General features: G+C 37.6%; 1 protein-coding gene across 1 annotated transcript in view; it reads left to right on the top strand.

Annotated features, from left to right (window-relative positions):
* Nucleotides 1-5,607: 5,607 nt before the first annotated feature.
* The window catches only part of LOC102772217 (lipoxygenase homology domain-containing protein 1), a 56,935-nt gene continuing 46,151 nt past the window's right edge, over nucleotides 5,608-16,391 (top strand). Inside the window, exons 1-6 of the mRNA XM_015567406.1 lie at nucleotides 5,608-6,151; nucleotides 7,847-7,933; nucleotides 10,158-10,290; nucleotides 12,562-12,713; nucleotides 13,734-13,812; nucleotides 14,860-14,935. Of these exons, the coding sequence (XP_015422892.1) occupies nucleotides 5,960-6,151; nucleotides 7,847-7,933; nucleotides 10,158-10,290; nucleotides 12,562-12,713; nucleotides 13,734-13,812; nucleotides 14,860-14,935 (719 nt within the window). The 5' untranslated portion in view covers nucleotides 5,608-5,959. The remainder of the gene's footprint in view (nucleotides 6,152-7,846; nucleotides 7,934-10,157; nucleotides 10,291-12,561; nucleotides 12,714-13,733; nucleotides 13,813-14,859; nucleotides 14,936-16,391) is intronic.

Raw genomic sequence — 16,391 nt, 5'->3', positions numbered from 1 at the left:
GCAATATTTCAATCACCTTAAAAATGTCTGTGAAAGTGATTTTTTCCTTTTAAACAGTCAAAAGCTGTGTGGTTTTTTTTTTTTTGAATTTTCACAATGATTGTATTATTAAAAAATCTTGTAACATTGTGAAATTCAGAAGACTAAATGATACGTTAGAGGAAATTTAAGAATGTCACACAGACCTGGCTTTTGCTTTAGAGATGTAGTGCCTGGGGGCTGAGGAAGCGATGCTAGCCCATTTATTGTGTTCAGGGGAATATTGTGGATTTCAGGATCTTGGGTCCTCAAGTGGAGGGGTGCAATTACAGTTCATGCCCACCAGATGTCAGCTGTGCTGTGTGGCCAGAGCACAGCCTCCCCCAGAAGGACGCCTGCAGGACTGAAGGGAGTGCCTCAGTCATTAGGGCCATCTCAGGGCTGCTTGCTTCTGCTTCAGAGAAAGCAGAGGACCCAGTTGTGCAGGCATCCCTAAGTCTTAAACCCAGAAGGTATAGTGGTGTTAACAACTAATGGAAATATGCTGTTAGTAGCCAGGAGCTAGAGTTCAAAAGGGAATACCGAGAAAAATGCCAGCTATTAAGAATCCTCAGAGTTGATCCCCAGGAAAGCTGAATTTGGGAATAATGGGAGAAACCAGAAATCCTAACTTAAGTTGCAATTAAGTTAATGAGTGATTGGCTTAGTGGGGGAGGGGTTATTTTCACATGAAGCTTTCAGGTGTTTTACCTCTTAAACCTTTCAGTGACACAAAACATGCCCCCTATTCAAGGTTAAATTTGAGGTCTCCACGCCACTTTGCGTGTTTGTTCTACTCATTTGGTTAGTTTTCTCATCTGTAACATAGGGCCACCACTTTAACATCCTTATGAGAAGCTACCTTTAGAAGATTCCTGGGAGAGGTTCACTCGAGAGAATGATTTTAAAGCTCTTAGCAAGGAGCTTGCCACATAGTGCTGAATATATTTGAGCTGTTTTTTTTTTAAAGCCATTAGTACTAGTGTCTTTGATATGCTTTCAAAAAGTTGGTGTTTGTCTAATCAAGAATTATTTCGCTCTCATGGGTATTAAGATACAAAAAATAAATATAATTTCAACATCTATTCCTATGACCCTTTATAAAAGTAAAGATGACTAACATTTTGAGTCCTGCTTGGTGCCAAAATTATGCTAGGTGCTATATGTATACTGTCTTAGTCCTCACAATAAATCCCTCAGATGGGCAATAGTATCTCTAGCATAGTTAGAGGAGACTGAGGCTCGTGGGACCCAAGAAAGAAGCATTTTTTCTTCTGTATCTGTATAGGCATACCTCATTTTATTGTGCTTTGTGGATACATTTTAGATCAATTGAAGGTTTGTCTATTAGCATCGTTTTCCCAACAGGTTCAGATGATGGTCAGCATTTTTTAGCAATAAGGTATTTTCTAATTAAAGTATGTACATTGTTTTTTTTAAAGACATAATGCTATTACACACTAGACTACAGCATAGTGTAAACAAAACTGTTATATGCACTGGGAAACCAAAAAATTTGTGTGACTCTATTATCATTCATTATTTTTGCAGTAGTCTGGAACTGTGCCTGCGATATCGCCTGTATTTCATCCTCACAAATAGCCCAGAGTTTTGTGGATAGGCTGTAAACATCTCTACTTTAAAAACATAAAAATACTTTGTATTCTCTGTTTATTGAGGCTAAATGGGGTTTTGTAACTGCCCAGAGTAGCACAATAAATCAAAATTATTATAATGTAAAGTAGGACACTTTTTCCATACAGGATATAATATAAACACATGCCAAGTATTTTATTTAACTCATTAACTAGAAAACCAGTAATATATTACAGTGGACTCAAAGAAGAATTTAAAGTATCACACAAAAATAGTGAGAAAAAGAATGCCAAAATGAATATGGGTGTGTCTAGGACAGTAGCATTCCATTGGACACAACTAATTTATATTTCTATGGACAAGAGTAATTTACATTACTATTTTTTTTTTTTACAATTTACAGGATTGTAAGATAATTAAGATAATGGAAGGCATATATCCCTGAGACTACTTGATAAGGCATTTCAGTAATTTTTTTGGTCCATTTCAAGGTGTTTCATAATTTTTCCACACAGAAAAGTAGCACACAGTTTATGACTAGAAATTTTTTTGAAAATTAAACAATAAACAACAAAACCTCTAAGAGGGAGTCTTGGTATATTTGATGGTTTAAAGGCAGATCTGCTCATTCTGTAATTCTGGAAATAAGCAGCAAACAATCCCCAGCATAGATTTTAAGGCAGTATGTAGTGATAGGTGTTAATGATTAGAATTCTTCTCAAAGGGCATGAACATTATCAGCCTTTTTCTATGCATACATATTTTCAATTTATTATTAATTTTTATATTCTGATTCATACACAGAGATTACCATAACAATAACAGCAACAACAAAAACAATAAAGGTGGATGGAGTAAAAAAAAAAATTAGTCATGTAACTGCTTTTTTTCTTGACAGTAGTTCTTATCTTTTGCAAGATTAGTCCCCCCCACCCCCAGCTTTATTGAGCTATAAATGGCATATAGCATTGTTTAAGTTTAAGGTGTACAAGGTGATCATCTGATACACACATAATAGGAAATGTTTTTCACAATAAGGTTAGGTAATAAATCTTTCATCTCACATAATTACTGTTTTGTTGGTATGGTGAGAACATAATATACTTCGATAACAACTTTTGAGTATACAATGTAGTATTGTTAACTATGGTCAACCATGCTGTGTATAAGATTTCAGAATTATTTTATCTTATAACTGAAAGTTTTACCCTTTTACCAGCATCTCCCCATTTCACCCACTCTTCAACTCCTGGCAACCACCACTATACTCTCTGTCTCTATGAGTTTGATGTTTGTAGATTCCACCTTTAAGTGAGATAATTTATCTTCTGGTTTATTTCATTTAACGTATTTTCCTCAAGATCCATCCAAGTTGTTACAAATGGCAGGATTTCCTTCTTTTTTTTATGGTTGAATAATATTCCATTACAATTATATACAAACATACATACCACATTTTCTTTATTTGTTGATTAACACTTAGGTTGTTTCCATGTCTTGGCTGTTGTGAATGATGCTGGAATGCACACCATGGGAGTGCAGATATCTCTTTGAGACAATGCTTCCATCTCTTTTGCATACATACCCAGAAATGAGATTGCTGCACATATGGTAGTTCTATTTTCAATATTTTGAGGATCCTCCATCCTGTGTTCCATAGTGGTGCTACCAATTTACATTCCCACCAACAGTGTACCAGGGCTACAGGTTCTCACCATGGGTGCATACAGGGCAGTAGAGGTTGGTGCTATAGTAGGCAGTTAGAGTGCAAGTGCAAAGCCAGAGGCATTGGCCTTGAGGGCACACAGTGGTGAGAGTTAGCTTCACGGGTCTAGGCGGCGAGTTGCACTCATGCAGCCTCAGAAAGCTAGGCATGAGCTGCTGGTGTGAATCCCAGCCTCCAGCAGGTGTGGGTAGGAGGGAGTGGGATGGGAATCCGGTGGCTGGTATCTTTGAATTTGAATACCTGTGTGGTAAAAACTGGTGAAATCAGCTGGGGAACTGTGGCTGCTGTGCTGACTATTGTTTTTTTTTCAGTGGAGAGAACTGTTGGGGTCCTCTGAGAGCCCGTCACTTGGAACCAGGGATGTTCCCGCTGTGTGGTTTATACTGGGGACCCCTGCTCGTCTGCCCTGTCCCTGGATCTCTCTGTACGATTCAGCTTTGCCGGTTTCTGGGTGGGGTGAACCTGAAGTGGGTCTTTCATGTGGTTCCCCGAAAGGCTGTGACAGCTGTTTGTTCACCCCTCTTTCCCATTCCCAGTGAGAGGAACTCTTTTTAGCTGGGGAGTTCCCCCTTGGTGCCGAGCTGTGCTGGGCTGGGTGATGAAATGATGTAGGGCAAATGAAGCTGTTCTTCTTCCTTTTTTTGTGTGTTTGTTCTCAGGGGTTTTGTTCCACTCTCTTGCTGAAGTTTCCTTAGTGGACTCCTGAGCTCTCCAAGAGCTTGTTTTGCTCATGGCTGTCTGTCTAATTGTTGATCTCTGTTGGGGGGATGGTGACTGGGGTCTCCTATACCACCATCACAGTGATATCTCTCTTGTAAGACTCATATTGATGAGTGGCTGGAATCTACTGGCTACTATCTAAATAAACTGCTTAAAGTTCAGATGAATCAATATAAACAAGTTAGTTACAATAGGATTTTAGATTCATTGAGAAACATGACTTGTGCATCACAGGAATTCCACGCATTATATTAGGATGATAATGGCTACTGAGAAATAAGTGACATTAAATACTATATATAGTCATATAATATATCCCATTTGGTCTTAGTAATGTATTATAGAAAATCTAAAATAATAATTCCCTGTCATTTATATGATATAGGGAATTCTTTTAGACTCACATTTAAGTATACAACGATTAGTGGGAATTCTCAGTCAAAAGATAAAGTTATTATGTAAAGAATGACTTGCATCAACAGAAAACTCTCTAGAATACATAGTGCTATTGCTTACTTTCTTCCTGTTAACCCTTTGTATACACCAATGTGTACATTGAACTCTGTCATATGTTTCATAGAACTTACCTTTGTCTCTCTCCTTCCCAGAATGTCTGGTGCAGAATAGCATTATGGGCATTCAGTCTGGTGCTCTGTTTCTTCAGGAGGCTAATATTGATCTCCGCTAGATTTGCCCTGTTTGGCTGTCCACCACACATGATTTAATGTAAGCCTTGACCTGGTCAGTAAATTGGCTTCACATGAAGTATATCTGGTTGATATGACATATGTGGGGTGATATGGAATGTTTTGATAGGACTGATTTAACCGTGTGTGCTCTTGAGTGGGATAGGAATAGTGTCTACAATGACTGCCTAATTGGCAGACAGCTGCAGACATCTGCAGACAGCTGGCCTACTAGTTTGAGGGCATTAAGAACTGAAACCAGAGAGTGGGCCTGTACTGGCATGTTGTCCAGATCAGAAGGATAGTGTGGTCTGAGTCTCCCACATGGACCAAATCAACACTGATTCCCACTGATGCTATGTGGGCTCCCCTTCCCTTCTCTGCTGCTCTCTTTTGGGGGTCCCTGTGTGGGGCTGAGACCCCATTCTCTCAGGGGGCGGGGGCTGCACTGCTGTGCCTTCCCTCTGGCTTCACCGACTCCATCTTCTCGGTGCTGCCCTCTCACAGTATTTCAGAGCAGGTATTTTTCAAGTTGAATCTTCTGCAGTTTGGCCACGTCTGCTCCGGTGCTGGGTGCAAGCGGAAGGAACTTCTGAGACTGCAGCCATCTTGCCTCCGCTCCCCTCCAGCACTGTTTTTATTTGTTGATTGATGATACATTTACTTAACATGTTTTGAACTCAGTTACTTCATATGTTAATTAAGGGTACTTAAAACAATAAGTGAATAAATGGTAACAAATGACTCCTCGAATGTCTTCTAACATCTCTGATTCAATTTTTATGCTTATGTAAATTATTGGATATTTTATTTTGATTTGGAAAATAAATATCTGAACTCAGATGATCTTGAGAGGTGTAATTCTGAATGCACAATTACATGTCAGAGCTAAGAGTATTGGTGATGTTTTGTCAAAATGCTTTCAAAAACTTAAGAGAAGTTATATGAGTGAGTATCTTGGAATCCAGGATGACCAACTAACAATGACAGGATAAAGGTCTCTTTCTTACTCTATTATTAAAGATCCTTTAGGAAATATTCCCAGGGTCATATTGTAGGATGTAGTAATTTTATTGAGTATTTAAACAACAGTCTAACTCTGTGTTATAGACTTTTCCAGAGGAGGTGGAGAAGAGTGAATTATGTCTGTCCTGAACTCTCCTAGGTTATGATGACCTGCTGTTCTGAGTCTTCCATTTTATAAGGTGCTGTAATGCTGTGTGTTATTTGTGCTGCTGTAGGTGGTAACTGGAAAGTTTCCGTAACCACCAGTGACTTGCCAAATGCAGGAACCAGCTCACAGGTTTACATTATACTATATGGACAACGAAGAAGCTCAGCGCCCATCTATCTTTATGGAACAGATGGAGCTCGATTTCAGGATGGCCATGAAAACATATTTACTGTAAGTAATAAAACCAAGTAAAACTTGATAATATAACTGATACAGTTAGTCCTTTGGAATGAATGCAATCTATTGAATTTGGCACATTCCATTATGACTACATGTGTCCTGTAGGCAATCAATCAAAAATAATTCGTGGCAGTTTTGCTCAATCATGCTTAAGCATATTAAACACAAATAAAACTGCAATACAACAAGAAAGTACTAGGTAGCCAACATTTATTGTTTTTATACTTGTGGTCAAGAGCAAGGGCTTATGCCTTTCTGGCTGAGGCTTTAACAGACAAGACTCTCAGTCATGATAAAAAAGAGAAAAGTAAAATTGTCAAATAAAGGAGGGCAACAAAGCTGTCATCAAGTTATTAATTCATAGGTAGACACATTGAGATCAAGAGCAAGGGAGAAACAGGAGGCAAAGAGAAACAGGTAGCAGGGGAGACTAGTATTATGTTGTTAAACTAAAGTCAGAAAGATTAGTATGAAAGGCAAGACTTGAAATGAGTCAAGCACCTTGCACTTTATATATGTTTAATAATATCTGTTGAATGAATGGATGCATAGAGGGACTGTTTTGAACTGGGTAGAGAGAGAGAAGTCCCTGCCCCTGGTTTTTGATTGATCTGTCCTCATGCAAATGAGGACTCCAGATCCTCACAGTTTGATTGGTCCAAAAGACACTGTCCTGATTGGTCAGAGTTGAGCTGCTCTGGTTGATTGGAGCTATGTAGCTCTAAAGGGATAGGGAAAGCCTTAGCCCTATTGGTTAAAATAGGCTTCTAGGAACTTCTTTATAAGGGTTGGTTCAGATGGCAGAAACAGCATGCAGGTAGGCAGGTCAGTGCAGAGTAAGGCAGTTTAATGCAGAGTCAGGCAGTTCAATGCGGATTTCACCCTGAAGTGCAGCTTATATGAGAGACTCCCTGTGTAGAAGTTGCTGCTAGGCTCTGTTTTTAAATTTGAGCTCACTTATCCACCAGCAGCCCTTCTTAGTAGGTGTCTTTGTTCTCAGGGTTCAAAAAGTACATTCAAATTTTATGGAATTACATCTAAAATTCCCCTCTGAGTTATGTTTTTATTGAATTCCCTCTGTTTTTGTATTTTTTAAAAAATTATCACAAGTTACTTAAAAATATCTCTTGCATTTTTTTTTGATTTATGGGTTACTTAAAAGTATGTTAATTTCCCCCATTTGTGTGAATTTTTCAGTTTTTCTTCTTGTATTGATTTTTAGTTTCATTCCATTGTAATTAGAAAAGATAGATGATTTCAGTTATTTTTAATTTTCAAAACTTGTTCTTGTGACATAACATATAGTTTATCTGGAGAATGTTGCATGTACACTTGGGAAACTATATTCTGCTGTTGTTGAGTGGAATGTTCTATACATGTCCGTTAGACTTAGTTGATGTTGTTCAAGTCCTCTTTTTCCTTATTGATCTCCTGTCTAGTTCTATCCATTATTCAAAGTGGGTTTCTGAAGTCTCTAACTATAATTGTAGACTATTTTTCCATTTAGTTTGGTCAGTTTTTGCCTCATACATTTTGATGCTCTGTCATTAGGTTCATACATGTTTATAATTCTTATATCTTCTTGATGGATTGACCCCTTTATCAATATATAATGTCTTAAGATTAGCTGTTTTTAATGGGATTTTGTAAATTGCATTGAAAGATGTTCTCATGATTACTTCGTAGATCACGGTTGGAGACATTGGTACACTTTTTAAAATTCGTATCGGTCATACAAACTCTGGAATCTCCCCTTCTTGGCATTGTAAACAGGTAAAGACATATCAACACCCCTATCCTTTTCAAAGACTTTGCAAATTCTATTCAGGAATCAAACCTCAAGAGAACATTTCATGCCTATTATGAGTTGATGGAGTCAAACCTGGACCTTTTTAGTCAGTGTAATCCTTAAGGTGGTAGTATCACATGCCCTTGTTAGTAATTTAATCCCTAATTAATTAAGGGAAGCACCTCAACTAATAAATTCTGTCATTTCTTTGCAAAGAGAAGAAAATACTTGGGACTCTGGAATAACTCACACTGCTTCTTGACATTGTTGCATTAGTAACTAGGTGGATGTTGTCTGCTTCAGTAGAGTTGTAAAATTAGAACATTAATGTCGATGAAATAATAATCTATTAGACCTTGACTTCCAGCTCTCAAATTTAGTCTGCTCATGCTAATCAAGATAATGCCCCCTGAATACTTTTAAGAGCAAAAGTCCCCACAGAAAACAACAACAAAGAACCCGTTTACATTTTACTTTAAAAATTTTACTTATTAGCATGATTGCCAATAAATGCAAATCGTGAGAACGGGAAATCATACAGCTTGTCATTCATTTTTATATATGGTGTATTTCTATCTCTTGTCATTTCAAAAACAAATGATCTTTAACTAAACAAGTTCTTAAAATGCAAAGAACATCTAGTCAAACTCCTGATATTCTTGGCAAACTTGTTCAGTAGTTTTATAATGTGAGAAAAATAAATGAAAAATTATGGAAGATGAACATATTTTTTAATCCATCAATGGAAATATATAGTCGTTAATAATTTTTCTTTGAAAAATCTTGAGGCAGAATGAAAAAAAATGAAGCTCATAAAAGAAAATACAGAGAGTTGAAATTTGATTTCAAAATTCAAAATTACTGCCTGGCTTCAGTATAAAATAATTCTCTCTTTTATACTATATAGAGCTTTTAAAGGATGATATTCAAATTAATAAGTGATCATATGCAATAATATCTTTTTATTTTCTCTCCTAATTAACTAACTTATGAAAATGATCATCAATCCCCCTGCCATCTCATTTGATTTATAACCAATAAACAATATTATATCCATTTTGAAGCTGGAATGCTAATACAGTGGTTACGTTATCTGAAAAAGTTTGTATAATATCGCACAGGAAAGACAAAATAAATCAGGCTGCTGAAAATTCCTATTGTCTTTCTCTCTATGGCAAGTTCTTTCTCACTGCAAGGTAACTTGTTTGCCTGAGGTTTACCTCACCTGTCTTTGAGTACCAATGAAGAAGAGAGATATTCTTGATTCAAAGTTTTATTCTGAGTGTATAAAACCTGTATATAATTTACTCATTATTTAAAATTAAGATGCTAGATAATTGGCTGGGAATTTTCTGTTCAATTCTTATAATACAGTTTAGAAGCTTGAAATTTAAAATTTTAAGTAAGCCAACTTGTGTTTCTAACTTGAAGGGACTTGAATTAAAAGACAGTCCATTATAGCAATAATGATACAAGATTTTCACAGCACATAAAATATTCACATTGCTCTTAGGACCTTAATCTTGATTCTTTCATGTATAGATAAGGAAGAGTACAAAAAAAACGTTTCAATTGGTGATTTATTTTGTGTATTTCTCAAATAATCTTCTTAAGCTTTAATTAAAAAATCAAATCAAACACTAGTGGCAGCAGTAGCAGCTTTGCAAGCCAATGGTAATTCTGTGTGATTCTTCGAGAGCCTTTTTAAAAGTATGATTACATCATAATCACACCTCATGTAAATTTATTAATGTAAATTTCTGTACCTTACCAAGACCCACAGAATTAGTTTAGGTCTTGAAAATCTACCTTTATAACAACATGATTTCCTAAACACATTAAGCAGAAAATCTCTGATTTAAGACATTTTAAAGATTAACAGATAACAACTACAATAATAGTACCCTACTATGAAATGCTAGATTTTAGAATTAGAAAACATAATTTCTACTTTTTGATGATTTTGGACATTTATTAACATCTTTAATTAACTACACGATAAATGATTAGATATAATATGGTATAATAGGTGCTCAAATAAATAATTATTGCTTGAATTTCACTCATTGCTAAGACCCCAGAGAAGTAACTACCAGTTCGAAACTGTAGTGCATGAAATCTGAGCTCATGCTAATATTTTATAAAAATCACTTTAAAATAAAAATGTGTTCTTAAATATTTTTACAAGTACTATTGTTGCTTTTGTAGATACAATTGTGGGACATGAATTCTGGAAAAAAGTTTTATATACCTGTACAACGATGGTTGGCACGAGACCAAGAGGATGGGGAAATCTGTCGAGAATTTCCTGTTTTAAACAGAGGACAACCCACTCTTCCAGGTAGGAAAAATACAACTCCAGGTCACAAAAAAACACTTGTTTCCCTAACTGCTGAAGGACAGGGGACTTGATAAATCCATGTTGAGTAAATGAATAAATGAATGAATGAATAAGGAATTGCTAATTTCTATCTCTGCTGGTGGTATAGTTTTTAGTTGTTCCATATAGTGGCAGCCAGAAATAGGTTTCTTCTCAACAGTTAACCCTGTAGGAAGGTCAGCTGAAATACCTCTTCATCAAAACGAGAAAATGAATTCTGAGAGGGTCATGAGAAATTGAATGTCCAATGAATTTATTCCAGGACTAAGAAATGCAACTCAATGTATGCTTTTCCCACCAGGCTCTGCCTTATTTTTGAAAATTTATCTATTTGAATAGGAAATGAAAACAGAACTGCTCAATGACTTTGTAAGCATTTGATCAAAGGTAAAGGTGTGTTCAAGCCTTGTGTATATGTGGCTGAGAAGTAGGCTCTGCTCAGGGTTAGACTGTCACAGCTCGACTGCCACAAGGATTCAGGGTGATTGTCTATGCCAGCTATTTGCTGTTGTGCTGCTGGTCTCTACTTTAGAAAAGAATAGGAAAAGGGTAAATGAGAATTATTAAATGGGAAATTGAAAAAAAAACAAATTTTTCTCCAATCTAGAATATTTTCTACTAAAAATATGATATCTTAGTTTTCTAAAGAAAGAAATGATAATGAATATTATGTGATTATTAGCAAGAGCTACACAATGCCATAGATCTAATGTTATGCTTAGGTACATGACTTGGGTATCGTTTTAGGGAACTAGGTTGGTAAAACATTTGCAGAGACTGATGATTCCTTTGTGGTTTTTAAATAAGGTGCATTAAACTGTTAAGTTGCTGAAGTTAAAGTATTTTTGAAGTGATATGAATAGTTCCAGTTGCTACAAAGTGAAGGCTATGTATGAGCACTGTTCTCATCACTCCTAAGTATTCTTCTCAACATTCTTTCTCATCAGCCCATTCTCTTCCCTAAGAGGTATTTGCTAGGTTCCCTGTTCCTATCCACTGTTAGTAATGATGCAGAGGTTACTTTTTGCTTCTTTGTTTCATTTTAATTGTATAATTCTGATCAAAAGAAGGCATATTCTACAAATACTTACTGATTTCCATTGTCTTCCCTCTAGTACTTGGTACAATGGTTGATTAATGAAAAAAAATTGTTTTAATTATTTTTAGTTTTTCCTCTTGGCTTGGAGAAACTTCTCAAGTGGTATTTCTCATGTGCTATCTTTATCATCTCATGTGCTATTTATAAATTTGGTAGGCCTTTAGTTATGTAGGTCAGTGGTAGATATAGCAAATGATGGCTGACAGCCATATTTTTGCCCAAAATTCTAGCAGAGATTGGTGCTGTGTATGAAATGATGTTATTATACATACAGTAAGGAAAGGTTGAATCAGTGTCTTTCCCCCTCCTATATTGTATACTTTTGAGTCTATAAAGAAGTAGGATAGTATTTGTCACTTAAGGTAAAAGGAAGTCTAAAAGTGTTTGCCTGTTTTAATTATGGAATTATTTTCCTGAAGACAATAAGGGTTGCTAAGAAAACCAGGGCAAAAGTGGGCTCTCCCAGGCTGTGCAAGGTATTTTTTAAATTTGTTTTTAATTGTAATGAACACATTATAATAAATAACTCATTTCTCCTGAGGACAGTACTTATTAAGAACAGAATGTTTTGGTATATGTCAGATTGCTCCCCTTTCTCCTCTTCCTAAGGAAAGACACAGGAGGAAATTTTTCTCTGATATTTACTGTCAGAATCTAGTTGAGCTTCTGGAGACAAAACTCACAAAAGTATGACTGGGTGCCCCTGGAGTTTTAAACACTCAGACTTGTCAGCAATGAGCCTCCAACAGTTGTTAATTACAGTTCAGAATTTCCTACCCCGGCAATGGTTCCTGTGGCAGTTTCTGCCTGTAAGTCTCTGCTACCAGGTGGGAGATAACAGAGGGTGAAAAAGAAGAAAAAATGGTAAAATCACTGCCACATCTTGGTACTTTAAATACTGGTCTTCTTCGCCAATCTTCGTGCTACTCTTTATTTTTAAAGTCTTCATATAGCTGTTCCATGCATTCTGTCAAGATTTTATAGCTGTATTCAGTGGGAGAGACTGGGTGGAGTGTGTCACTCTATCTTACCTGAAACTGGAACTCTTGATCATATGTATGTATATGTATTATAATTTTTCTATCATAAAAGTAATGCTTGGCATAAGAAGCTTATTTTTCTTTTGTTATCAGTAACAGTATATGAAGTGCACGTGGCAACGGGTGAGCTTTGGAATGCTGGGACAGTAGCAAATGTCTACATATCAATCTATGGGAAAAAGGGAGATACAGGATCCAGACAACTATTTCGATCGAAGAGCTCCATCAGTTTTTTAAGAGGACAAGTAAGTGATAAAAAGTCCTTTGTCTGGTTTAAAAAAAAATTCTGGTAAGAACACATAAAATAAAATGTACCAGCTTAACTATTACAAGTGCACAGTTCAGTAGTGTTAAGTATGCAGTCAAACCTCAGCTCTCAAATGTCTCTCATCTTGAACAATTTGGTTCTCAATCAAGTTGTTTATGGAAAAAATGTCTCGTATGCCTAACAAAATTTCAGTTCTTGACCCAGCAACCCTTTCATATTGATAACCTGTATGATCAATCACGTGTCTCTCAGATGACAAAGAAGAGAATGCATGAGTATGAGTCAGTTTACTGCTAAACCTCATGTTGTTATCTCAGGAAATTGTGCTGTGAATATTTATTGAGAAATATCACTCTGACAAAGAACTAGCAGACTGTTCAGTGACAATGCAGTGTTTCACTTCAGGCAAGTGTTAAAATGTAGGCAAAACCAAATATCATTGGGTAGGTTTTTAGTGAGACAGAGGCTCAGTGATCCTGAAGTAAGTTCTAGTGCAGCAAAGAGACAAAAGAGGGAAATAATCCCAGAGAACAGCTAGTGACTTTTTACAGCCAATAGACATAAGGGGCTTCTCTTCCCAACTCTGGGACCCTGGGCTGGGGATCTGGTGTGGTGCTGGGACCCCTTGCTCCTCACGGGTGGCCTCCACAGAGACGATCTCCCTCCTGATTAGAAAAACAGCACAGGTGGATGTCGGACCAGCCCGGTCCGCACCTCCACCTTTGCTACCAATCTCAATGTGCTTTGAAAAATATGTTTGTAGGGAGACCCAATGTATGCTTTTGTAATGAAAAATTGGTAGTGAAAAGGAGTTGGGTATATTAGAAAATTGTTTATCACGTTCTATAAGTTAATATTATTGTTGTACTTCAAACATATTTGAATATTTACTGAATGAACCTAATTCTTCTCACAATTTTTACTGTATCTAAATTTATACTCTTGTTAGAAATCAGACTCATAGTCTAGATCTAACTACTTGTTTGATTTGTTGTAGACTGACACCTTCTTCCTAGAAGCTGTGCACCTTGGGGATTTATACAAAATTGTCATAGGACACGATGGGCTTGGCCCAGGTAAGAACCTTCTGTAGGTCTGCTTCCATTATACTCATATGAAACTCTGTGCAAATTTAGAGAATAATTATAGAAAACTTTTAATAGGCTGATGTTTAAGTATTGACTGAAATTAAAATAGTGTCCCCAGATATTCTTTAAATTTAAAGTAGATATATTTTTCATTGAAATAAGATAGGCTTGACTAAGTAGCTGTTCTGCCTAGAATGCTAGGAAATGTGATGCATAAATACTGGGGGAGTTTTGGGTTAAATGCTATGGCAGTGGAAACATCTCAGCATGCTACTGGTGGATGCAGCAGCAGTGACAGTCCATGAAGCACAAACTCTAGTGCCAAGAGTGGCACGTCAGGGAGACTGTCCTGGCAGCAAGGTCTCAGCTGTATTTTCTGCTGCCATTTGTGTCTGCTTCTTCCTCAGTTTTCCCGTCAGTGCTGAGAGGTGACCCACTTCTTCCCAATGAAGTAATTTTCTTCTAGTGTATGAAATAACCATATAAGATAAACAAAATCCTTTAACAAAAGGAGCCATAATTTGCTTTTAGTTAAAAAGTTTTAATTTCAGCCCATTTGTTGTGGTTACTTTAGGTCTCTGAGTTTGCATGGCCACCGCACAGGCCCTCCCTGAGCTAGCCAGGTTAGCATGTGGCCCCTTTTATTCCACAAATGTGTTTTGGAAATAGTTCAGATATATTTTCTTTGGGAGATGCCAGGTCCAGGATTATAAATGCAGTTTATGAAATCAAGAGCAATTGCAGAATTGTTCTATTTTTAACTGTTAGGAAAAACATATTGAAGTAGGTAACAAAACACGAGGCCTTGAAATATACTGTGTTTTTGTTACATGTGTAAGAGATAATTTTAAATGCTTTTTCAAGCTTACTTCTCTTATGTCTTGCTTTATTTGAAGTATGAAAGCTTAAAGGTTTCCAAGGCCTTTATATATGTCTGGAAACTAGAACCTCTTTCTCAAAACTTCAAGTAAAACCTGAACTATACATACTCACACCACGTTTGTTTTTTTTTTTTGTTTTTTAATTTGTGTATAGGAAATGGCTGGTTTCTTGACGATGTTGTAATCAGTGATCCTACAACCAATCATGAATATGTCTTCTTCTGCCACAGGTTTGTAGATGTGCTTTTACATTGACTAAATTCATTTCACATCAGTTCCAAGTTCTAGAGAAATAGATATTTTATTCAGTTATTCCTGGTTAATAGTGCTTTGCTGGGTAACTTTTTGGAACATTAATTTTGGGTACTATTTCTTCTATTTAGAAAGATATCCATTATGTTTATCATTATTCCTGATGATATAAATTTAAGTATTTCTTGGGAAATTAAGATAGATTTTAAAAATATAATTTCTCTCTGATAAGGAGAATGAAAGTCCATTAAGAAAACTTATTCCCATTGGATTAGATCCCAAATTAGGTTAAAAAATAGATGTGTAAAATAAATGTTGTCCCGAAACCGGTTTGGCTCAGTGATAGAGTGTTGGCTTGCGGACTGAAAGGTCCCAGGTTTGATTCCGGTCAAGGGCATGTATCTGGGTTGCGGGCACATCCCCATTGGGAGATGTGCAGGAGGCAGCTGATCGATGTTTCTCTCTCATCGATGTTTCTAACTCTCTATCCCTCTCCCTTCCTCTCTGTAAAAAATCAATAAAATATATTAAAAAAAATAAATGTTGTATGTGGCTTTTTATACAAAAACTAGGGAGCCAGTGCACAAATTCGTGCACCTTCAAAGGAACTATAGGCTGCGAAGCTGTGGTAGGCACAGGGGTAGGTCTCGGCCCATCCTCCACACCCCCTCCTGGCCCCTCCCACCATGGCCTGTGGTCCCCTGTCTGCTGGCAGTCCTGCTCCCACTGCTGCCACTCCCACACGCTGACTGTGCCGGTGTTGGCTTGCATCTGCTGACAGCACGGAGTGATTGGGGCTGGCACCAGCAGTAGGTGTGAGTGGGGCTGGCGCTGTCAGTCAGTATGAGTGGGGCTGGCGCTGTCAGTCAGTATGAGCAGCAGCTGCTCAGTGGGTACAAGAGGTAACTGCCGGCCCCGATCGCTCCTCAGGAGCAGGGGCAGTGGAGAAGCTCTGAGGGGCGATCGGGGCTGTCACCAGGCACTGGCAGTGGGTGTGAGCGGCAACTCTGGCACTGGCAGTGGGTGCAAGCAGGGCTGGCACTGGCAGCGGGTGCGAGCGGGGTCGGCGCTGGCAGCAGCTGTGAGTGCCGGGCGGGACCGTGGTGCACAGAAGCAAAGAATTTTCAGTAACCACCAGAGGCTCACCCCAATGACAGCGACCCGTGCCCATCCTTGGTCTGGCGCCCCCGTCATCTACTTCACCATCCCTCTGCAGCCGATGCCCACCATGTTCCATGCTTTGCCACCTGCTGCCAATGCCCACCATGTTCTCCCAGGTGGTCAGTGCACATCATAGCAAATGGTTGTTCAGTTGTTCTGCCGTTTGGGCTATTTGCATATTAGGGTTTTATATATATGCAAATAGACAGAACAGCAGAACGACCAGTTGCTATGATGTACATTGACAACCAGGGGCAAATGCTCAAAGCAGGA

The sequence above is a fragment of the Myotis davidii genome, unplaced genomic scaffold (assembly GCF_000327345.1).
Source record: "Myotis davidii unplaced genomic scaffold, ASM32734v1 scaffold1, whole genome shotgun sequence".
Taxonomy (NCBI): domain Eukaryota; kingdom Metazoa; phylum Chordata; class Mammalia; order Chiroptera; family Vespertilionidae; genus Myotis; species Myotis davidii.
Note: the sequence above shows the minus strand (reverse complement) of the source record. Positions and strands in the feature narration are given on the sequence as shown.